Source organism: Argiope bruennichi, chromosome 3 (assembly GCF_947563725.1).
Source record: "Argiope bruennichi chromosome 3, qqArgBrue1.1, whole genome shotgun sequence".
NCBI classification, from domain to species: Eukaryota; Metazoa; Arthropoda; class Arachnida; order Araneae; family Araneidae; genus Argiope; species Argiope bruennichi.
In genome coordinates, this window is record NC_079153.1 from 87120388 (window position 1) to 87147089 (window position 26702).

General features: G+C 31.8%; 1 protein-coding gene across 1 annotated transcript in view; it reads right to left on the reverse strand.

Moving 5' to 3' along the window:
• The window catches only part of LOC129963802 (HEAT repeat-containing protein 3-like), a 50736-nt gene that overhangs the window by 21656 nt on the left and 2378 nt on the right, over positions 1-26702 (reverse strand). Inside the window, exons 2-3 of the mRNA XM_056078369.1 lie at positions 25996-26168; positions 10768-10855 (exon numbers count right to left, since the gene is read on the reverse strand). Of these exons, the coding sequence (XP_055934344.1) occupies positions 10768-10855; positions 25996-26168 (261 nt within the window). The remainder of the gene's footprint in view (positions 1-10767; positions 10856-25995; positions 26169-26702) is intronic.

The following is a 26702-nucleotide window of genomic DNA, read 5'->3' on the forward strand; positions in this document are numbered from 1 at the left end:
TTTTACTTACGAGAGGCGTCAAGGATACACAGAAAAATTAATACATGTGTACTGTTTTAATACTGTAATGTATTATGTAATTACAAAAGCATAACTGTAAAACTACACCTTTTTGAAGAAATCAGTCATTTGTGTTTGCTTCTTGCTGTGGACGCAAATCCTCTTTGCTTAGAAGCATAAAAAAAAAAAAAAAAAAAAAAAAAAAAAAAAAAAAAAAAAACTTAGTGCGGCAGGCGCGGATAACCCGCCCGTGGATAATCGGGAGTCTACTGTACATTCTAAATGGAAATAAATGGATATAATTCAATTTAAAGGCTTATTCGTGCCGCTGCATTGAAGTCAATAAAAGTGAATTAAATTTCCGCCCAATACATTTAGTAGAAAAAAATGAATAACCCTAAAGAATTAACTCCAGCCAAGGTGAACTGAATGATCGCACCACCGTGACACATAATAACCTCCCTCAGCGCCAGGTATGACCTGTTATCAGCAATGGGCCCAGAGTGCAAAACCACTAAGTGCCGCCTACCAACCACCACACAGAAAGCCCCTCTTCTTGAGAAGTCTTCTAATGGGTTAACGAAATAAATAAGTGTATCAATCAACACAGTAATATTGCATCCGTTTATGACTAATGAAATGTATTGTAGCACACGAAGACTGCTCAGGAAATTCGTATAGAAATTCAAAATAGCTGTAACTTTGTCAGTGTATGTGATAGTATAGAGAGAATTAAAATTTCACATACAAGGTTTTTCTTTCCAATAAAAATTTTTTTAAAGAAATTTAAGTTAAAAATTAGCTTTAGCCTATTGCTTCACTGGAAAAAAAATTAAATCTTGATCATTGGCAAGCTGAACTAGAATCGATCGTTACTATTCAAAGAAGGTATAGAACATATTACAAGAAAACGCCCAACAAAATTCTCTTCTGAAAGCACAGGTCAGACATTAATTTGAAAAATAAACAATGTTCAAATCATACTAAAAATAAACAGAATCTAGTCAGTATCAGTTTTAAAATGAAATGGTAAAAGAGGAAAGATTTGCACCGTTTTACTACGTCCAGCAAAACAATTCTGAATACGATTTTAAAAAAATTAAAATTACTTAATGCATTCCAACTAAATTGTTTTAAATAATATCATCAATTCTTTCTGCTAAAAGCACAAATATATTAAGGATTAGTTTTATAATTCTTAAGTCTCGTAGAAACAGAATGCGTTCATTTAATCATCAGCAAGCATTGTCATAAAAGTGTTGCTGTTCACCATTCCATCTAAATCCTTGCAACTGTAATCGTAATCTCCACAGAACTAACTATAATCATAGTTATATAATAGAATCGTAACTATAATCGTAATAATAATACACATAATTTTACAATTTTTACTTTTTTTCTAGCATACATAAAGAAGTACAGCAGTTATCAAACAATTCGAATTCGAGATTTTAACGAATATATACATTTGAGACTTACCCGAATTCTACAAACACTTTTTTGGAATTATATCTATATATCTATCAGTAATTACGTTAATTAAAAAACTCATTGAGATAGACAGATGAAATTTGGTGTATGGTCTCTAGTTCAAATTTGTAAATATCGAATTTTGAAAGAAATCTATTCAAAGGAAGTCTGTCAGGCTATCCAAATATAAGTTAATATAGTAATTACAAAAAGAAAAAAGCTAGATGGCTAAAATTTGGTTCATAGATTTAATATCTAAAATATAGATATGTATCACATTTGGAAACAAATCCATCAAGAGGTTGATCATCTGTCGGTTTATACCTTTACAACAGGGGTGGGCATTATATCGACCATGATCGATCGGTGGACACCACGACGTTTTAGGATGATTGCCTTTATTAAGACCTAAGACGCGCATACTAAAAGGAATATTTACGGAACATTGTAGTCGCTTTATTTCTGGGGGGAAAAAAACAATTTCTCCTTTAAAATGACAATTTTAAAAGCACGTTGTTCAGAACTTAAGAATAACTTTTGGAATCTAATGGAGGTATCCTTATTTTAAAAAAGAGTTGCATATTATTTAACATTGTTCTTTAATTCTACCTATTCTTTCTACCTGTAATGAATCTGCATTTTCAACGATGGATATAATTAAGATTACATATTGTTCCCGTCTCACAGACGACCACTTACAATACAGTGCGAGGCTAACAGTTAGTAATTATATACCGATATATTAGCGGACAGTATATAGCCGGATCTTAAATACTAACTACTTCTACTAACTACGAGAACTAAGTTGATGAAAATGATTTATTTTTTAATGTATGTTGAATTCTTTGATATTAAATGCATCATTTTATATTAATATATTTGTGGCAATTATTATGTTTGTAGTTACACAGGTATGCACATATTCCGTATTTATTATTAAGTTGTAATAAATATTGTACATCTACGCCATCTGGTAGACCGCACACCTTGAAAAAATTAGAAGTAGCTCGTACTCTGAAAAGATTTGCCCATTCCTGCTTTACAAGTATGCGAACACGGTAGCTCAAAAACGTACTTAAATATAACCTAAACGTAATAAATAAACGCTGACTTAAATATCCGAAATTTGGTATGCTATATTGTAATTACAATTTTAATTCTGTGTCAAATTTTAGTTTTAATCGGTCGGAAAAAGACGACCAAAATACGCATTCGGTTTCCAGGTACCTTTGTATTAAATGCACCCCCCAGCGATTAATCTTTAAAATATTACCGAAAATCTATTCTAATATGCTGTTTAGTAGCTATTGCTCATCAATGATATACGATTTCGTACTTTTCGCGGTTTGGTTATTTGAAACTTCGTGTCATCTTCATTAGCAAACATTTAATAAAAGTTTATAAATAATAGAAGATTGTACAAACATTTGGTACAAATCTTATTCCAATATTCAAAATCGGTTGTTCAAGTCGATTTTTCTATTTTACTAAATAAAAAATAAGAGAGAGAGAGAGAGAGAGGAGGAGGAAGACAAAAATTGCTCTGATTCCGAATATTCGAAGTGGGAAACAGACTTTTTACGCTTTCGTACTATCAAAAAAGACAGGGAATATTCCATTCATTTAGACGCCAGCGGCAGGGGAAAAAGTGAAATCCTTCGAAATTGCTGTTTCGATGAGTTTTGCTAGACTGCGAAAGGGATAAAAAGAGTGAAATGCTGGATGAGTTGGATGCGGATTCTCTCGCGCAGTTCAAAACGCTTTAGACAGAAGGGGTGGAGGGGGAGTTAAAATGCACTTGGGGAATAAGATTTGAAAAACGGCTGCTTTTGTTTTTGTAGTTTATGTTTTATCTCTTATGTATTAATTAAACAATGAGTTATCAAAATAAATTTTTATAAGATGTTGCATTAAAATGGCTACTGGTGCATGTCATATATCGATCTAAAACTAGATCAAGTACAATCTGCCACTATGGTCGACTTGAATGCAACATTTTTATATACATTTTTGTATTGAAAGTGGCAAACGCAAACGGTTAAAATATGTATTGATCCAGATCAAATGAGTTATTTTTTGAAATCACGCCAAGAAATTTGGAAACTATAAACATCATTAAAAAAATCATTTTGAATATCAAAAATAATGTAGAATCTGAATCTAAATATCAATGGCAATTGTTAACATGTTTTGCAGTCAATAACTTTTCGCACAAATCATTATTTACATCCAGAATGCAATGAACAAATTATTACGATGCTTGAATCAGCATTCCAAAATTCAATTATCTTCTACTTTTCATCTTTCAAATTATTTTTTTGTCTCATCCCCCCCCTCTTTTGTTCCGAAATTTATAAATACCGAATTAAGACGTTTCTATGGTGACTGCAAGCAATACCTCAACGCCAAAGGCTATGCGAGAAACTTGATGGGGCCGCCAATGAGCAACTCCACCTAGCACGAAGGAACAAACAACATTTGATGACATTGGACATTTGTAAACAAGAACGAACGAAAATTTAACGAAAAAAACCTCTAGAGAAAACCTCTACAGAAAAAGAAAAAAAAATATTACATTTTACATTACATATTAAATTTTCGTACACTAAAAATGCATAAAATACATTATATGTACGTTGACTTTTTACTTTAGGTGAGAACTAAAGTCAAGGGCTTTGACAAAATGTCACGAATAGAAGATTTAATGGTTGGAATTTTTATGAGTTCTTCAACGTCAAGAGACATTCAATTTCTTGGCCATTTGAGCCTGTGTTCTCGCACAGGGCACAGGCTTTGATAATGTGATTTACAGATCCTTCTTCGGTGCCACACTGACAAGTCGAACTTTATTTCTATGGTGATGCAAGATTTTCCTCTGTAGAATTCTGTGCAGGGATATATTCAGCGGTATGACATATGAGGAATTCTATCATGATACTCTCGGAAGCATTTCAAATTTTTAACATGATAATGTTTATAGATGCCATTTACAGGCTACACTACCTGTAAATCACACCATGTATGATGTAAAAATACTTTACAGAGCAGTCTATTGGGCTTAAAGCTACCCAAATTTGGCATTAGGCACTTTTGGAATGGTAGGTGTTAACTAAGAAAGGCATTTTCAAAACTGATCGATTGTCAATTAATAATTAATAAAAAATTTACGATTCAATTTTTTATTATAACCTTGATATATATTGCGACGCAAAGTCTTTTTATCGTCACTTTAAAATTCATATAAAAAGAAGATCCTCAGTCGCATAAATTTTATTTCCATGCAATTTTTTCTAAAATTTTTATAAATTTAAAATAAAATTTGGTATATTTTACAACAATCTTTTTCCTCTTTCAATAGCAGCATTTATACTCACGCATATTGCGATGATATTAAATACATTTTTTTTGCGAGGAAGTTATCTCTGATATGCAATTAAGAGTAAATTTTAAAAATAAAATAAAGGCAAACGAATTAAGCTTAAAGCATTACCATGTTACGGTTAATTGTGCAAACCCAGTTTAAATTTTTAAATTTAAAAATACTCCCTCGGGAGTTTTATTTTCTGCGAGTTGTTCTATTCGCTTTTATTATTATTATTTTTTCCATAACGCCCTTTGAATTGTTACATTTATGATTCTTAGGGAATAAAGGATTTTATAAATCAATGTTTTTCACACATTACTTTTTCGCAAAGAAAACAAACAATAGCAAAATAAAACAAAACTTAAGGACGGATTTTTTTTTCTTCTTTTTTTTTCTCTCTCTCTCTGTCTTTCTCTAGTTTAGAAGCTTACTCATCACAAGCCAGGAAGCCCATTTCACAAGCCGGGATTAAATAAATAACCTCCCAGAAAGATATTCGATTCTAGAGAAAGAAGGGTATCTCGAACTCCATCTCGCAGCACGAGACGCCATCTCATCTGAAAGCCCTCCCTATAATTTTTACAGCCACATTAACACGCCGTTTAGGCTCCTGGTCCTTCCAACAGACAAAAGGGGTTGGTCCTTTTTCTCGGAGTACGGATAAAGCAGCAAAAAGTAAGTTCCTAGTTAAAAATTGTTGCCGAGGAAAAGCGGCGAGCGTCCTCTTGGGGGGTCGCCTTTTTAATACCTTCAAAAGCAAGGAAGCGCCGTCAATCAATGGGTTTTGCGTCTGCGGCGCGCACGCATAAATCTTTAATGGCCGCTCATCCCGTGGGGCTTCTTTTCATTTGCATGGCTCTCTCCAGCCGGTAATCCGGTGCGCCCCGGCATCGGTCCCGAAGCTCATTTTGTGCTCGCTCGCTCTCTCCCTTTTTCTTCTGCTTGCTTCTTTTTCTTCCCTTCTCCGGACCGAATTGGAAAGGGCGCACGAACCGAAGAGCGCGCGCGACTTTAATTCGTGCAGGGGCTTAATGCCCTCCCGCGATCCCCCGGGAAGGACCAGCTCATTAAACTCCGGTCTCGGCGGCCATAGTTTTCTCGTTATTCTTCATTGTCACACACGCACATATCGGGAGGGGGGGGCGCTCTTAGAATGTAGGCATATACATGTATATGCAAAGAAAGACGGAGAGGAAAAAAGAAAGAAAGAAGGGGAAGATGGGAAATGAGAGTCGAAATCCCTCGAAGGAAGGGGCTTCCCCAGGGAACTGAGGCGGCCGTGCAGTCATCATCGAAATAACCGAACGCGCCGCAATATGCAGAAGAAGCTCTGGGATGGATGGAGGATATGAAGAAGGAATGGAGAAAAATGACGTCGGCCCTGTGCGCCCCAAGGACACCGCAGGCAAATCATAACTGGGTCTGACGTGGAGGCGGGCCCTATGTAAAATTCAAGTCGCCCCCCTCTAACTGTATCTTCCTTTTCGGTTTCATCTTCTTCCTCTACACTCGCCCCCTCCCCCTTTACCCGTCTTTTCTTATCGCCCGCGGCAGACGCTTTCTTGGCCCCCTCCCTTTCAGTTCTGTTCGAAGAGGGAGCACGACAGGGGCGCTCTGGGGACCGGCCCCTGCATTTGCATGAATAGCGAGCAGAAAGCGATGTGTATAAATGTACCTGACTTTTTCGCAAAAATGGCCGGAAGGGTTTCTTTTCTCCTATCGGCCGGATTCCCGCTGGACAGGAAGGCAAGAGTTCGACCTGAATAAGCAAATGAAGTTTCGCCTCCTTCCAGAATAATGTGATCCTCTCAGGATGTTGGGGAGGGGGGAGACAAAGAGAAAAGAGGGGGAATAGGGGGCTTAGATTGAAACTTTTATTCCGATTTTAAAAGAAAAGGACATTCGGCATGCAATTCTGATGAGAAATGGGGCTTACAACGTTGAATAGATTCCTCCGTCTGTAAGAATGAGCGTTTTAATCAGAGGCTTATTCGCCATGGGGGGAGGGGCAAGTCATATAAAGTCCTTATCTTTCAGATGCAAATATTTTCCTTCGAAATTACAGATATTTGCTGTGTTATGGATTTATTGTTTCGGCTTGAAATAAATTCTAGCAACCAAAAAGTAATTTACTTAAAATTCAAATATCTTCAACCCATATATTTAAACTCTGTCAGTTCAACAGAAGCAGGCACATCAAGATATTCAAGAATATAAAAAAAAATGTACACTTTGTCTTGATTTTTTTAAAGAATAAATCGCTTTATTTGAGTTTGTTGTGTTATTGGGATTGGAACTTCTGAACAGAACGTTTTTAACAATTAATGTAGTCAATTTATGCTCTCATAATAAATGTTATGAGGCAAGTACCATTTCATATTTTTAATCCCTTGCGTATAGTGTAACTGCTACTCATAACGGTAAAAAATTCTTTTACTGATTAAAATCAATTATTATTTTTGCTTCGTATTTTCTTTGGTAATATAATTCTATTCTTTTATATAAAAACTTATATTATTTCTTCCCTTTAAATTTTGTATACTTTATCTAGCATCGTTTTCTGTTTACATTAGTCATCAATCTCCATTAATATATTAATCCAAAATTTATATATATAAAAAACGCTTACTCACGCAAAATCAGGCCGAATTTATTAATCGCCGTTTGGCAACATTTCGACCTCGAATCGAGAACATCAACACGCGGTTTGATAAGATTTCAAAAGAACGCTATTCATCGGTTTGAAAATTTTTTAAACAAAAAATTAACGGTCATGAAAAGGACAAATTTTTACGATGAGTTTAAGTCGTGCCGTATCGATTTTAAAACGAAATAATCGAAAAAGAGAAGACAGGTCAAACGAAAATGCTCAAGAATCGTTCATAAGAAGATCCAGTCGTAATGAACGAGATAGGGTCAAACGTTTATGTGTACGGAGCGAAGTTTCCAAAAGTTATTTGCGTTTACAAAGAACTTTGATGCAGGTGATTTTTATGAGTGCACTTTTTGCTTTACATTTATTTCTTTCATTGTTTTATCATATTTTTGAATAAACTGAAGCTGATTATATCTGTTGCTAGACTAAAGTATATAGCGAGCGAGCAAAGCGAGCTTCGATCGCGAAGCGATCCGAGAGAAACTGCATTAGTAGTTTCTGGGAATTGGCTAGCACAAGCAGGCAGGGGGCGGAGCCCCCTAGTTAATATTTTAAATTAACTTTACATATAGAATTTCCTAAACAAATTTTTATTCCTTACAAAATTAATAAATGTATATATCATTGTGTCATTAGCACTAGTACAGTAGGTTCAGAAAAAACACGGTACTCACTTTGATGTAGATATAAAAGACTCCCCCACGAATTTTTCATAGTGCTTTTAAAATCGCAGGATTTATTAAAATAAAATGTTATAAAATCTTTTCGCCTGACAGTTGCTTTTCCTTTTTGCAATGTTTCTTCCGAAAATTAACACGTTTCCTCTACTTAAAAAGATCGCGAAAAATGTAAGCAAAACTAAAGATTTTGATATAACACATATCCCCACACTAAATCAAGCAAAAGAATAGTACACTCCCGATTATCCGCGGAATTGGGTGGCGCGGCCGCCGCGGATAATCCGAAAAAAACTAAAAACGGGTATAGCAAAAGAGAAAACAGTCATTCCAACTTTGAAAAATCGTTTTATGTACAGTAAAACATAAAATAAACAGCAGGAAATGTTTAACTAACGATTAATATTTTAGTATATCACTCAAAACTAATCTAAAATGCATTTTGTTTATGAAAACAGAAAAGTGCTTTGTACTTACGAGAGGCGTCAAGGATACACAGAAAAATGAATACATATGTACTGTTTTAATACTGCAATGTATTATGTAATTACAAAAGCATAACTGTAGAACTACACCTTTTTGAAGAAATCAGTCATTTGTGTTTGCTTCTTGCTTTGGAAGCATTTTACCTTTAGTGCGGCAGGCGCGGATAATCGAGAGTCTACTGTATTTACATGACATGCGAATAAGGAGTCTCATGAGCTGACTCTGTTACCTGAACTGATATAAAGATCCTAGAATATCAGTTTACTTCAAATTTATTATAGGAGGAAAGATTAAACAGTACTGGGACTACCGGTCATTACTTAATGCTAAAATGTACAAAGTGAGGAGGACACCTGGAATAAATACTTGCATCCTTTCATGCTCTCCAAGTCGCATCTTTTGCCACTTCAACAGAGCACTGAAAAATGTATACACTGTGTTGCCATCATATGTCTTATTACAGAGAAAGTTGAATAAAGAAATGTGCTTAATCTCTTTGAATATTCACTATCATTGAATCATAGCCATAAATCCATGGTCTACAAACAGCAATCAAGGTATAAACTTCTCAGACAAACCCAAATCTTCAGTCAGAATGGATTGAATTAAGCCGTAACTAAAACTGAACTCTTTAAATAACTCAAGAAAAGTGTTATTTACAGCTAAACGATCATCTTGGATGCTTTGGTATTTATCATTATTTTGGATATTATCCCATACAATATTTTCACGCTCATACTGGAAGCATTTGAACAATTCTACATCTTGTCATACAATTTTCACCATAATCATTTTCTTTAACTTTGCATATGCAAAACTTCTCACAAAATTTGAACAGATTATTTGCTCAACTTACTCTGCCATAACAAAAATGGTACTTTAATGGTATATAGAAATGATTGAAGTTAGCTTTGATGGTATGGCAACTATTCCGATAATTGTTGATAACACCTCATACACAAAATAAAATTTGAAACCTATATATTGTATTCCAATGATAAGAATGCTCATCCTTCCCTTTCACCTCTTCAGCAATAGATAAATGTATTATGCTTAAGCATTCAACTTGCCCTAATGATGATACTGGTAATAGTTTTCAAGGTACAATTTTTTGATGAAAGTGAAAGAGAGTTCACAAGAAGTCTTTCACTCATAATCTAAATTAACATTCATATATTTGGATAAAATACACCACTACACAACAAAATTTAAGCCTCCAAAATATAATTTTTGTTGCATTTGGCGTTGAGATACAATCTCAGAGAATTTCAGCCTGATGACATTGCTAAGTTCCTTTTCAAAATAGGCTTTATTATCTTATGTCTATTACATTTAAAACATTATATTTTCTAGATTTAAAAACTTCATCATTCGGATATTTCCTATCTTTAACTAAAATTTTATTTGCGAATGATGAGTTGGCAAATATACCATGTACTATGGAAAGACCTTAGAAGAAAAAAGATTCCAGAGATATTAGCACTTTTTACTGAATTAATTACTTAACTTAAAATTAATTAACATTCCCAAAATGTACAATAAAAAGATTCTCTCAGATATAGGTACTTTTATCAATTCTCATAACTGAATTTAAAGAAGAAGGGGGGGGGGGGAGGTCTTTTAACAAGGATATAATTTTAATTTTCAAAAAAATTAGTAATATATCAACTTAAGCAGCTCATTCTCTACAGTTCGAATCCAAACCTATAACTCTTGGACGATTTTAATCTGAATCGGAGTAAAATGCAGTGAATAAACAGAATGCTTTTCAGAACTTCTTTGTTTGGTTCGTTTTTCTTTTAGCTATTCCCTTCTAATTTTGACATTTTCTTTTTGAATCACATTGCTGGCTATTAATTCGAAACTTCGGTAATGTTTTTATATATTGCTTGATGAAAAATTAACATTTTCTCCGCCATATCTTCCATTTCATTACTACATTTGTTAAATAAATGAGAACGGACGGTTTCCCGTATCTGAAAATAGATAATACATATGCAAGATCAAAACATCAATTTTTAAAGATTAAAATTCGCTTGATAAACCATTAAAATGTAAATGGTTGTCTGTAAAAATTAATACAGTTTAAGAAACCAATATACAGATACACATACCATTCCAAAAAGGGTAACCAGACTGGTCATGACATCTTGTTCTATCATAGCTTCGGAAACCGTGTAATCACCACAAACTGCGATGTTCCTACATTTAAAAAAAATAAACAATTAGTTGGCAAAAAATGCTTTAAAATAAACACAATAAATAGAAGTGATAAATAAGCAATAATCAGAAGTGATAATGAAAGTTTAGGGATACTGATCCTAAACTTTCTTGGAGACTTCCATAAAAAGACTTCTTCATATCAAGTAGTCAAAAATGACTGTATTTAAATTTAAAACAAATAAACAATTTACACAAACGTAGCAAGAGTAACAAATATCCGGAGTATAATATAAATTTTTCGACTCCTACCATCATCAGCGTTTCTGTAAATATTGAAGGTATCCGACATGATACTATCTTTCTCACATTTGTGATATTTCATTTGAAAACTGATATAAACGTATTAATGTTTTGTCCCAATTGGACCTCATAAAACCTCGTTCCGAAGGCCCTGTGTGTTGATTTAATTAAGGATTATGGTAATAAATAAAGGAATGACTCACCTCATCCACGTCTCGATATTTATTACAGCGAATAGATTTTTTGTAAACAGGTTTAAACTACACATTTTGTAGCGCGTTTACAGGAAGCACCCGTTTCCTCCAAGCATCCCCTACGAATGCCTAATCCCTGAACATAAACAAGAGTTCAAAGTTCTGGATTTTCATTGCGCCATCTGTTGGCGTTCAGATGAATCACCATCCTCCGGCTCGACGGACCAAAAAAAATGTTGATTTAATTAAGGAATATGGTAATAAATAAAGGAATGACTCACCTCATCCACGTCTCGATATTTATTACAGCGAATAGATTTTTTGTATACAGGTTTAAACTACACATTTTGTAGCGCGTTTACAGGAAGCACCCGTTTCCTCCAAGCATTCCCTACGAATGCCTAATCCCTGAACATAAACAAGAGTTCAAAGTTCTGGATTTTCATTGCGCCATCTGTTGGCGTTCAGATGAATCACCATCCTCCGGCTCGACGGACCAAAAAAAATGTTGATTTAATTAAGGATTATGGTAATAAATAAAGGAATGACTCACCTCATCCACGTCTCGATATTTATTACAGCGAATAGATTTTTTGTATACAGGTTTAAACTAGACATTTTGTAGCGCGTTTACAGGAAGCACCCGTTTCCTCCAAGCATCCCCTACGAATGCCTAATCCCTGAACATAAACAAGAGTTCAAAGTTCTGGATTTTCATTGCGCCATCTGTTGGCGTTCAGATGAATCACCACTGTGCGCGCCTTGAATTCGGCACATTTTGCTCTCTTTCTCCTCATTTTTGTTTATCCCTGGCTCTTTGATTTATGTTCATTTTACTGACAGTTTGTGGGAAGATCCTAACCGATGTCCACAGGCGAGAGTGGTGCTACAATGGAACAGATGGCAGAACTACGACCATATCCGTAAAGGCAACGCAGAGGTGGCGGTAGAGATTTGCCGACGGGGGGGACAAGACAAATCCGACAGGGGGGGGCAAGCACAATATCTTTAATTTGGCTTCAAAATAACTCAATAATTAATTTTACATTTAATTAAAGAAAATCAAGTATTATTTAATTCCTTTTTATTTAAATGCTGATCCTTTTTTTTTCATTGTTAAAACTTTATAAAAGTATTTGTAAAAAAACAAGTTCTCAGTTTCTTCTGAGACTCTTCAGATTTAATTTTTCTGCGATTTAATTTTAGGAAAAATATAGTCATATTCCACTCTAGATTGTAGTATATACGAGTAGATAGAAATACATATTGTACCAGAATGACGTTCATGCTAAATGGACAAATGCATACTCTTACTATTTTATATCAGAAGCTATATAAAATGAATGTTGAAACAAAAAGTTTTATAAACGTAACTGTTTTCGAAATCCAGAATAATAAATAAAAAATATTCGATGTTTTCTCCAAAAACCGATTTTTCTGCTTAGTCCCCTACCTAAAATATTTGTTAAGTGAGGATTGGATTAACCAGCAAGAATTAAGAGGCGTTTCGAATCCGAGGGAAATAAGTGCGCGTACTCGACAAAAATTTACTATAGTTCGGGCTCGAACAATATAGAATACAAAAAAAGACACAATATGTTGTTTTTTAAGAAGGCCGGAGGAAATGTTTTGTAAATATATGTATAAACTTACTATTTTATGTAAGATATGAAAAATATTCTTATGAATAATGGACTGCTTAAACGTTAGACCCCCGACCCCCCTTGTATTTATTTTTCTATATATATTTAAGCTTAAATAAACAAGTAGATTTTATTTGAAAAAAAAAATTAGATCTTGAACATGAATTCACCTATCTCCATTTTTATTTATATACTTTTTGACTATTCTATGTGCTATTAAGTACTTTCTTAATTCGAAGTTACTAATATTCCTACCAAAAGGTGAGTTTTATCCCTTCAATTGCATGCATAGGCTTTTTTTAACCCCTTCATATACAATGGCGAGTCTAACTCGCGTATGGAATTATTTAATTTTTATTTTACATCTTTGATACTCACCGCATTGAGTTTAGTCGACCGACCAAAAATTGCTAGCAAAATGAGAATATCACCTTGTCAATATCTTATTCACTTGTTACCTTGTCGGTTATATTGCCAAAAATATTACAAATTATAAGCTTAATGAAAGACATTTGAATCATATGTCTGAAAATCTGCGAACTTAACGTCTTCGACATTCAGTTCTTAGTTTGGTCTATCAAAAATTGGCCGCAAAATACGACATATTATTGACCTACCCCCACTTGATTTTGTCAAATATAGCCAAAACACTTTAACCATTACTTGAATATTTCGATTGTTTACAATATATTAACTTTAAGGTGAATTTTAAATAATCATATTCGATAATGCTCAACAAACATTATGAAATGGTGAACACTTTGCCGATGAAACTCTGAATTTCTCGCCGACAGGGGGGGGGACAATTGCCCCCCTACTACCACCGCTTCTGAGGCAACGGGACTTAAGTCCGACGCCTGGAGTATTATTGCCCTCCTTATTCCCCAGTCGCTGTACCACTGACATTTTCTATTGCTATACTTAAAATTACTGTCAAAGTACTCAAACTTACTTTATTTTCTAGTACTTTGATTTAGCAATTTTGAAATATTCCTGCTATGACTTCATAAATTGTTTTATCCAAAGTAAATGATGACTACACCATCTTAAAATGCAAAAAACCTGTCCCTCTAGATTGTCTAATTGTTCTTTTATCTACAAATTTATTTTTCTATTTAGGTTTTTGAAACATTATATATAAAGTAACTGGCAAAACAAAAGAATCGTATTAACCATCGTACTTATTTCGTCAATTTTTATATCATAAGAAAGGTTAAATATGCTTCTGATGGTCGCCTAACTCCTCGTCACATCCACCTTATTTTTAAGGATGAACATCAAAACCACCATTTCACTGCACGTATTTTATGGGGAGAAAACCATGACAGTGCACCCTAATACAAATCACAGTACTGATATAATCCATTTTCATCTCATACAGACATGTACAGTACAGGTTTGGAACAAAAACTGCAACTTGTAAAATGGTGATTTAGCCTAACTTAACGCCGAGAAGTTAATTGTGTATGATTAATTCAGCAATGAATAACTTTATACGAAAAATGCTTGAAATATATTTAAAAAAAAAACATTTTAAAATTAAAGAAAATTGATTGATCACAAGAACGATAAAATTCGATTCCAAAAACGCTGAAATTCGCACTTTCGTGGAAATCCGTCATGCCTGCTCATATGAAAACTTTTATCTCATACATATGTCAATAATGCTCGCTAGTCCCCCCCCCCTCCCTTTTCGAGAGATGTCGCAAGATAAAACCTCGACATAGCTCTCATCTTCAACAAATGAACTGATTTCTCCAATTAATTTCGTTACTTAACGCAGTTAATAACGTAATTAATAGCGTTACTTCGTAGCACAGGTAATCAGTCAGAAAGGTCTATGCTTATAGTTAAAATATAATTTAAAACAGTGCTTTCATTAAGAGTGAATAAGTGGGGAGATGGCAGAAAATTAGGGAAAGGCATAGTATAATGAACAGAATGATGCCAAACTTCTAACATACTTAAAAATCATGAATTATATCAGACTGAAAATTCGAAACATAAAATTAACTTGCTGGTTAAATCATTAAGACCAAGTTACAAAAATATTCAACTGGAAATTTTAGTGACCATTAATCCAGGCGAATCAACTGCTCTTTAAATGCAGGTAGCTAGTTTTAAATAAATTTTCGAAACTTAGCGAAACATCGTACGCAACTAATATAATTGTTTTTTTAAGGCAATATAAAAATTATTTTTGTGAAGTAAAATTTCATAAAGTTATTACCAAAAAAATGCGTAATATTTAAATTATAGTTCTAATTAAAATTTCGGGAGCATCCCTACAAGGTTCACATGTTCACCCTCCAAAGCATAGTTATATTAAATTTGGAAACTCCAGGTCAAATTGTCCACCCTGTCGAAGGTAAATGAATAAGTAAATAGACAATACACACGTTCATTTTTTCCTTATTAATAAAGAAAGGTTTTCGAAATTCCATTTCCATTGGGGCTAACTTTAAAAAAAAAAAAAAAAGTGAGACACATGCTTTTGTGTATAACTGTATCCCTCCCTTCCTTGAAATTATGACCGTATATTGGTTTTGGAAACTAAATCGGGGTTCATTGAATTTTTGATTATATACTTTTTGATATACAAAGCATGCAAAAAGAAATGTATGTACTATAATCAACACAAAATTCCACCTCAAGATTTTGATGAATCCCCATGTTTCAGATCTCCTTGAAAACGGGAGTGGGGACTAGAATTCTATGGATACTATAAATCAAAATGCTAGATGAATGATATAAAATATAGTATTTATATCTCATAAATAGTCTATTATTTATTATTCATTCAATATAATAATTATTGTAAATTGCAAACAAATTTTAGACCAAATCCATCTTACTACTGGAAGTACTGCAGTCGGTATTATTTTAATTCTTTTGTTTTAATTTTATTACATTAAAAACATTTCTTGTATTCTACGTATTAATTTTCTTCCTTTATTTCTTTTGGTTCGGAAATACTATTCAGATAAGGACAAATCGCTTTCAAGCGATGAAAACAGACAAATATTTGGAATACATATTTATGATTTTCAGTTTAACTTTTAAAAGTTTTTTTTTTAATAGCACCATTCGTTTTTGCGTTGACGGACCGCCCCTTCAAGTCGATGACCAAACGGATGGGCCGGCGACAAATGCAAGCGAAGGGCTAACATTTCGATACCTGCAAGTGGAAGAAAAATTACTCCTAGAGCGAAAGAGCCCCGTTTAGTTCAAAAGTCCCAGCATCATCGTCCTGAAAGCCTGCCACACAAACGTGCGCGGGCGTTTCATAAAAAATTACTTTCCCAAAGTCCGGCGAAACCTCGGAATTCCCCAAGTTTTTGCGACACCGCGTACGAAGCACTCTATCAAAGCGAAGGAAGAACTTAAAAATCCAAATAAAAACGGCGACTGGCAGAAGTAGGGTGGAGGGGTGGCCCAGTGCTTCTGGAAGCATTATTTGCCGCACCAGCGGTGCATAAAATCCCGTGGAGAAACGGGAGTGTGTCTTGATGTATTGCGAACCGGCAACTCTGTGTCACCGGGGGAAATACATTGCTAATGGATCGAGAGTAAGATCTGCATGGTCTGTGTGGGAAATAGTAAGATTTTCGACTTTTGCATCTTGGATGGGTCTTGGGTTTGCTTTGGCTGCGCTCTCTCATTTCTTTTTTTTTTCCGGGTGTTTTTTCTCCTCCAACTTCTTCTGCCCGCGGGGTTTGAGATGTTTGGTCAGGTGGCGGTGGAAAAAACTTTTCTTGGATATCCATATTTCCCAGAAGGAGAAAATCTTGGAGATGAGATGCTCAATAAACAGTATGCAGCATTTAAAAGAAGTAGTCAGGATATGCAATGGAAAGAGAAAAATTTGCTAATGACTTTTAAGAGGGTAAAAGGAAAGATCCAAAAGCACAACTGAAAAAGTGACCTTTAATGCATCTGAATAGTAACTTACAATTAGCTTTCTCATCTCCATTTAACTTGCAAAACTATGATGGCTAAGAAATCTTTCCTCAAATGAAAAGATATGTATATTTTAAAAATAACAAAGGGTATTTTTTTCCCCTTCTTACAGGTATTAATTAAAGATTGCAAATTTCAAAAATCATAAACGTCAAGAATATGGTAAATCTCTATGATTTAGATCTCTCGAAGTGTAATAAATAAATAAAAATAATACTGTTTATTGCAACTATGTCTATGAATACGATAACTCACCATCACAGAGAATCGAAGAAATGAAATATGGCCCATAATTTCACTAGTTAGATTGATAGTTTAATAGATAGCTAATATTTTGGAACTAAAACCGTATACTAGGTTGCTTGTCGATTTCTTTTCTTCGTACGTATGTAAACTCAAGAACTCAAAAACGTACATAGCTAGTTTTCAAAATTTACCGATTCAAAAATTTCACATTCGAGATTAATGAGAGTAAACAATATCTTTCAACCTGAACGGCATAAACACTATCAATGCTCAAAAATGCTCTGCTTTTCATTACAATATATTATATTAATCCTTGAATTACACAAACGCTAAAACCAGGCTTGTAAAAGAAAATCATTTGTTTCACAACTCCGAAACTTCTGGAAGAGCTATTGAAGATGAAAACCAATAGATCAGAAATCCTTTTGAGAAGAGCTACGTAAAGGTGAAAATATCATAAAATAAAGAACATCCGTAGAACAAATTATCATGTAATCACTTTAAAACCACCACACCAAACAGCATCAATGATCCCTTCCAAATATCCAGCAGTGTAAAATTTGATATTCGATGGGGTTCTAGACTATTTATCTGTGTAAAAGTGCTATCTTCACGTTTATAAATATTATTATCATCATTTTTTTTTAAATATATATAAGCACAGAAATAAACTGAGATAAAAAGTGATTTGAGGCTGAAATTGTCAACTTTTAATCCAGATATTGATTCTCTCGAGCGGGACAAGCAATGTGCCCGCATGAGAATTTTATTTTAAACCTTGATCGTGTGTTGTTCAGCTTTCTTAGCGTGTAAACAAAGTAATATAAATAAAATCTTTAGCTTTATAAATAATATATTTTTTAATATGATATTCAATCAATGGGACTTTAAATATATTTTTCACACAGCAGATAACTGGCACAATCAATAAGATTAGGAACACTACAGTAAGGGTTGTAGTATGTTGATTAGGTACTGGGCTATGCGAAATTTGAGTACAACTCCGAATATGAGATTACATTGTTGGGACAATAGAAACACTGCACACAGAAAGAATGTGCAAATGAGATCGATTAACTCAGCTTGTACTAACATCTGCGAAAAATGACTCAAAAACTGAATAAACTTGAGTATATGTTGTTTTCCTCTCGTAAGAGATAGTAAGTCTCATGGTAAGGAAGAATTTTACAGATATTTTTACACGATGCCAGATCAACGACTCCGACCTTAACCCAAAACTGGAAATTATTTGACGACAATGTTTAGAAAGTACAAGAATTATGCCAATACCTCTTTTAGGCACCGAGATCTGAAAACCCGTCCAGAAAATTCCGTCGAAAAACTCATAAATGGGACTAGCTAAAGTGAGTTAGTCAAGTAATTATCAAATTGGAGATCAGATCGCAGAGCGAGCTCTTCAACTGTGTACTGAGAGAGTTATTACTGTTTGAAATTGGCGATTTGGTGTTTACGAGTTTATATAAATGCTGTTTTTCGAATACGCCTCCGCTATGCTTTCGCAATTTGCGCTTCTTGTTTTTGTGAAATAAAACGTCGTTTACCATTAATCAAAGTGTCGAACTTTTTTCACTGTACATCTATAATGCAGTTTCTGTAACAATACATTTAGTAGAAGCAGATAATTATAGAAAAACCTAACTTTAATTCCTTTTCAAGAATTAAGGGTTAATTTTCTATGCAAGTCTTTAATATTGTTGAGTCTGTAACAAGCATACATTTGACAAAACAAATAACATCCCTTGCTCTGCATCCAAGACAGTTACAGTCAAATATTGCAATACTTCCAAGTTAATTAGGTCTTATTACTGTAGATTTGGAGATTTTAGATTAGTTGAAATAAATAATGGTAAAATTTATTCTCTATCAAATTTGCAATACATAGAATCAATCATTATCAAAATCCAAAATTAAATTCAATTTAGAAATAAGGTAAAAACCAATCAGCTAATGCTCAATGCTATAAATGTTAAATAACAATTTTGCATGAAAATAAAAGAAAATAACCAACTATTTCCAGAATTTCTTTGAAGCTAATCGTTACAAAAGGCAGTTTCATAATCAATTATCACTATGAATTATTTATTATAAAATCGCTATAACCAAAATTTTTATTACTTGTTTTCAAAAGGATATTTTCAGCACTAATATTTATGTTGCATCTTTTAAAACCAAGAAATGTTTTTCAAAGATAAGGAAGACACCATATAAATCTGAAATTGATTATAGCTTATTAATGTTTTAATTTATTTGATTATTTTGTTAATATTTCAATACAAAACTAAGCACTATAATAAATTTTGTCACCTGATTTTACTTTGCATGTTTTAGCATACTATAGTATAAAATTAGTTATAGGGCATCAGAAAGTTATTTTCATGCAATTTATTGAATTAAAATTAAGCCTTTTATTTAACGCATGTCTATAATAGAAATAAACATTTAGATAATCAATTCATTAATAAAATTTCAGTACTGGGTCCAGAACACATTCATTGATTTGTGTCTCAACTCAAGATGACTCATCAAAGTTTATACTACATAAATCAACTGTCTTTATTGTTGATTCTGCCCTTACTGTTGAATTTCATCATTTGTTATACATCTTTAAAAGCAATGATTTCCTTATCAACAACAAAAAAAAAAAAAAAAAAAAAAAAAAAAAAACCCAGCATGTAATAACTTTATGCATTAAAGGTTGACAATCCCATAATTCATTTATGCAAATTTATAATTAAGAATTCATTTGAAATGATTAGCAATAAGTACAGATGTTAGGGGATTCTCTTCGTAAAAAACATTGAATGGAGATACAATTATTTATTATGATTAAAGAATATCTCTCAAAACCTGCAGTAAATACTGATGTTGCAAGCTTGATTACAATACAAATGCACTAGAATTTGACTTTTTAAAATTTGTATTCGTTCAATTACGAAACTGGAGAGAGAAAATTAGTTCTAATGTCCAGAGAAATATAATACAACATTCATTTGTTCAAGTAGCATTTAATATAAAACTTGGTTTACGAGTTCTTGAGAATTTCTATTATCCTTATATATCTAGTCAAAATGCTCATCATTCTTAGGTTCTCTAGCAATACAATACAAAACTGTCGCTGATAAAAATTATATACTCATCTATTTGCAGCTGGCTGCTCAGAGGTTGTTTCACAAGCACTCCTTAATAAGTAACACAAGAGGCACAGATCAATCAAAAATAGTCTTATGCAGCACTATTATTAAATTAAAAACACCTCAAATACTGCACTCAGAATGATTACATTAATACTGGATGATTAAAGTCAATAAGTTTATAAATGAATCATCTAAAATTTTATTAATTATACTACTATATGTAAAGATTTACAAAACAAATAAATATAATATAATCTTCATTTATTGAAGCAGCATCTAACATAAAACTTGGTCAATGACTATTATGCTTGTATATGCCAAATATAAGGTCAAAGTTCTATTATCTATATACCAGTTTGTTATCCTTTAAAATTTTGAATTTAGAGATGACGTAAGAATAGTTTTTTTTTAATGAAGTTATTTCCTCTAAAGTTACTTGGGGGCTGGGGTGAAAAATTTAATTACTTTCCAATTATTTGAACGTTTAGTTAATTTTTGTACTTTGAAAATTTGCCATTATTTTTTCTTTTGTCTTAAATAATAAGTGCAACTTGCCAGATGAATATTCATAATGAGTCACAAAGTTTCAATTTCTAAGGAAAGAGGGAAATGATCAGTATCAAAGTTCTTACTAGCAGAAATTTTGATAGTACTTACAGGCAAAGATTATATGATTAGAATATATATATGATTATTGCATTATATATTATTAGATATATAAAACTGTATTTAATTCAGAACCATCATAAAGATAAAAGCAAGAATTCTCATAATTTGTAGACTGTCTTCTGATGACATTTCCGTTATGCGAGTGTGTTTTAATAGAAATTTATCTATAATATCAGAACAGCAAAAATGTCTATGTATAATTTGTGAGTTTTGATGGTTCAAATATGAACAAAGAGGACTCTCCTTAAGGAGATATGCATAAAATTTGGAATGGATATAAAGAAGTAATCCATATATATAAAAAAAATGAACTAAATTAAATAGACTAATCTTGGAGCTTGCATAATCTTCCACCTTCATTAATAGAATATGACCAAAAATATATGCATTATATACGGATGCATTTGTGTTAATTTATTAATCGTAATGTGTAAAGTGTGTGTTTAAAAAGTCAGAGTGATAGCTAAATACTATTTAAAAATACAAATGATACTAACAATTTGCTAATTCTTTTGAGTAATTTGTTACATAAAAAAAAAAAAAAAAACGAATAGTTCTAAAACTTCTACTAAAGTAGATAATTTCTGAAAAAAAAAAAAAAAATTGATAGAAATAAATTTTGTGGCTCCTATTAATAAGAACTCTTGGCCTTTCACCAGATTATGAGATTTTGTCTTTCAAGATTTGTGCTGATTAAAAATTGCTTCTTGGAGAATCAAATGTATGAATTAACTTTTCTTTTGAGATTTTTAGCATACTTGAATATAGATTATGCACTACTAAAGCAAATTTTATGGAAGGATAAATCAAAATTAGCATTCGCAGAATACTCTCACTTCAAGCAGAATAGTGCACCATCTTACATTAAATTTAGGCAGCAAAATCATTAGTCACGATTCTTAACAATATAATCACATGCAACAGAAATAGTCTGATTTACATGTTTGTAGCTTTGGCAGTGAAGAACTATTAAAAATATTATATTCAAGGAACTCCTCCAGATATAAGTTTAATATACATATATAACACTTATGTAAATGCAAAATCTGGCTGAATTTGTAACTTATCATTTGGTAACAGTTTATTCAAAATGTTTGCATGCTTGCCTTTTCAAAAAAAAAAAAAAAAAAAAAAAAATCTGATATAATGTTTTTCTTTTATTATTATTATTATTGAGTTGGATAGTGCAAAAGAAAATTAATTTAAGGTGAGAAGTTTTGATAATAAATCAAAATCATCAATAACAAAATGATAAGGCAGTTCAAAGTGTTGAAGAGTCATTCACACGAAGATCCCATTAGAATGAAACAAAGTATGTTTGTGTATGGAGTGCTCCTTGAAATATTTAAACTATAGAAGATCATCAATTTTTATTGCCATTTGATTTTGCCAATTTGAAGTATAGATAATCACTCAAAATGCTCTACCATTATTGCTCAAATATGAAATTATATGGCATCTTATTGCAGCTCAAAATTGGAAAAAATTTCCCTGTGTTTTCCCCATACATATATCCAAGATACAAGGAAATGTGCAAATAGCACACATGGGTTAATTACAATGCATTATGATTTTAAGGAATGGAAAGAGTGAGAAAAGGAAGCAATAATTTAACATTATTAAAAATGATAGAATATTAAAAGAAGGTTATATTTACAAACAGAAAAAAAAAAAAGAATATCTTAATTGATTATCTGGAATTTAGAAAAACAAAATTAATATATTAAGAGGAGATATTTTCCTCTCATGCTTTTTAACTGTAAGTCACACAAAATTAAAGACTCAGGTGAAATAAAACAAAACATATTTCTTATCACGATACAAAACATTTAATAATTACTTAACCAAAAAAAAAAAGAAATTATTACAAAGCAAGATTATGTATTTTATTTATTCGTTTTTACCAATTCATGTATTTGGGCATCGATTTCTGCAGATTTTTTGCCATCAGTTTCATAGAGCTAATGCTTAACAAATAAGATACAACATTTTTGTGTGGTCTAATGTATATTTTTTAGCTATTTCGCTTTCAGTGAAAATATAAGAAAATATTTCTAATATATCATTGAATGCATTAAAGGAAACAAATATGAAGAAACAAGTTTCAATGTCTATAAAAATTCAGCTTTAGATTATTATTTTTTAACTAAAAGTTTTAAAATTGGTCCATTTTTCAGACATTAAATTTGACATTTTTGGTTTTGACATGTCATCTTTTCCTATATTCCTTTTAGATATTAAGTCCAACCTAAATGATGGTTTTTTGAACAAGCAGGCAGTTTTGTATGCTTTCCTCTTTTGGCATGACTAGTAAGTGCCTGCCTGTTTTCCCATACATGATTATCTTTTTACAAAGTGAGCAGTATGCAACAAATGGATTTGGGGCAACTCCTTGAACCCATTTAGCAAAATCGGTATTGAATTTTTTTTTTATCTGTCTAATTTGAATTAATAAAAACTTTGAGCTGTTCATTGTTTAAAAAAAAATCTCTAATCTTCTTTGAATAATGTGACAGTTTCTCTAATAATAAATAAACTATTCGTTCTGACCAGAGAAATGTATTTGCTTCTTTCATGCAGTTACAGAAGTCTGGTGCACGCTCATTAGCTGTAGTTCAGAAATCTCATGGAAAAAGAACAACTGTTTGGCAAATCAGAACTGGACTAATCTATATAGGAAAAAAAGGAGATAAAGTAGAAAAGGGGCAAATTTTTGCAATATACAATCGCGAATGATATTGCTTTGTTTTTAGAAGCTTTGACTATGATCTATTATTCTTGCAATTTTTACAGTTTCAGCATTGTTTAAATGGGGAAAAAATAGCTAAGAAACTTGAATTCCCTGCATTTCCCGATTATTATAAAAAACTTCAAATTTCCTACATTTTCCCAGTTTTTCTGTTAATTTTTAAATTTCTAGTGTTTTCTCGGTGGTGTGGAAACCCTATTATTTGTATAAGATACAGTTCATCAATGTTGACAAAGATGATTAAATTAATCTAACTAATCAATGTCATTAAGACTATGTCAACTATTTTTGATGAAATACATTTTAACAAAATAGAGAGAATAAGTAAATTCAATTTTGATTTTTTTAACACCTTAGATCCTTACCCTCACCTTAACTCTTTTCCTTTCTAATATTCTAATTTTAATAATAATAATAATAATTTTCTAATATTTGCATATTAGTGTGTATATGTATATTATTCAACAGAAGGTTTAAATTTCAGAAATAGATTATTTACTTTTTAGTGATTATTAAAAATTAATGTTAACATTTCATAATTAATAATATTAATGTTTCATAAATAATTTAAATATACTTTTAGTAATAAATGTATTCATAATTTCTTATTACTATCAAAAATACAAAACTGTATGGCAAACAAGCAAAGTGAGCTGGGATCATGAAGAAAAGGAAAAAGGGGGAAAAATCGCTCGATTCTTGGTGATTAAAAATCAGAGCAAACAGGAGGTGTAACCCTTTAATCATACTGCATACGAAAAAATTAACGTGACAAAATTTATATACAACATACAGAAATTGGTATATTAAAATATTTGCTATAATGGACAACATTTGTACAGTTCATTCTTGAATTCTAAAATCCTCCATTTTGCGCAAATGTTAGGATGCATTTATTTAATCAAAATGGGAGCGAGACAAAAGGTGAAAGGAGGAGATGTTTACATTTAACATAAAGGTGAACTCCCATTGTATGCGGATTTAGGAAGTCTAAAAACTGCAGGCAATTTGTAATTTATCTGAAAATTATACTAATTCAAATAAAATATTTGAGAACAATTTTTGTTTACAGTAAGAAGCCTGAATATTAAATTATGGTGAACAAAAGGAAAATTTAAGATTCCTGTTCTTAAAATTTGACAGTTCATTTTTTTACAAAATAGTAATAATTTTTAATGTTAAAACCTTTTTTTTATTTCTTGAATTTTTTTAAGCATTTTGAGATTAACACTGATAGATAATATCTGCCACATTTACCATTATATATATATATATGTATATAAATTTCTTGCTTTTCCTAAAAGTTTATTTTTTTACTACTTGAATTAGCCATATAAGCAATTAATAAAAAAATAGTGTGATTAGAAATGACACAACTAGCGCATACACATGGAAAAAAAAAAAAACTGGATTAAAGAGCATCAAATGGGCTAGAAATCAAGGTAAAAAGATGAAGAATTCACGAATTATGCTCATCTTTTCACGTCTCGCCTCTCAGCGAGATAGAATCATCAAAATATAAAAGTCAAGGCAAAATATAAACAACCTATAAGCATTGTCATATTAAGAAATTTAAGTTTGTGATTTAACTTAGAAATAATACATCCATTTTTTAATACATATTACTCTTTAAATTTTTTCCTACTAAAGTAACCTAATAATTTCTCTAACTACTACTAAAAATTAAAAATAAATCTTACTTTATATATGCCCAGCCTATTATACTTTATCACAATGAGAGAATATATTACCTGAAATCCTCTTATAATAAATTATTCACTAGCAGGTTTACAACATTTAGCACACTTCCACAGTTCATAATAAAATTAAGTCCATGTTTTTTTACATGATTTTATTTTCAATATTACTTACCAATATTGCTTTGTAACAGATTAACAGCAACAAAATTGGAGAACTGTTTTTAACTCATTAATGTCTGTTTGAGAGTATAGTTTTTATTTGATAAATTTTGCATTGTTAGTTACATTATTATCATTTCTACTTAAACACCAGCTTAACTGCAACTGTAATATAAATTTTTTGTCTTCGCCTGTTTTCTGACAATCAGAGTTTTCTGCAATTGATTCAAATAAATATTTTGTAACAATTAAGATGATTGGGGCTTCAATTCTCTAAAATAAGTCAGTTCCTTATAATGAATTAGATTTTAAGAAGCTAATTTCTATACATTTAATATGGTGATGCTAAACCTGAAACCTTTTTGTTTACTTTCATAATTTAATAAAAAAAAAAAATAACTTACCTCAAACATCCAGCTATAGCATGTCTAACTGCCACATTTTTATCAACCAAAAGAGGAGAAGCAACCTTGATAACTTTCTTTTCAATTAGTGAAGAAACAAATTCTTTGTTATTAGCTAAATTAGCTATAATGACTGCACCACATTCACGGTCTTCTGCTCGTGTACTCAGAAGCTGGAAAACAAAAGTTTCAAATATTTATCTAAGCTATTACACATAAATATTATTGGCTTGAATACATTATTAATATTTACCCTTCTACAAGTCAAAATGGTTTTTACAGTTCTTCTATGTTTAATTTCAAAACATTTATTTTACATTTACTGATATATTAACTTAAAAATATCTTTCATTTACAAAAAAAAAAAAAAAAAACCATGTGTGATGTATGTCATATGGGAACATGCATGATCAAAGAAACACATGATCACTGTACTCAATACACAATGAATTATTAAATACCTTCATGCTCAATAGTAACTAACAAAACTATTAACTTTTATTTTTTGAATATTTTAAAAAATGTCTTAGAATACCTTATTTTATGATAAGAGAATACTTTAATTCTTAGTTAATTCCTCTGGGATTAGCTATGTATTTTTCATTGTTTGCTAGCAATGAGAAGTTTATTGTGAACAACTATGACTTTTAAATGTAAAGAATGTTTTAACAACATAAAAGTGATTTTTTTTATACATTCAGAAAACA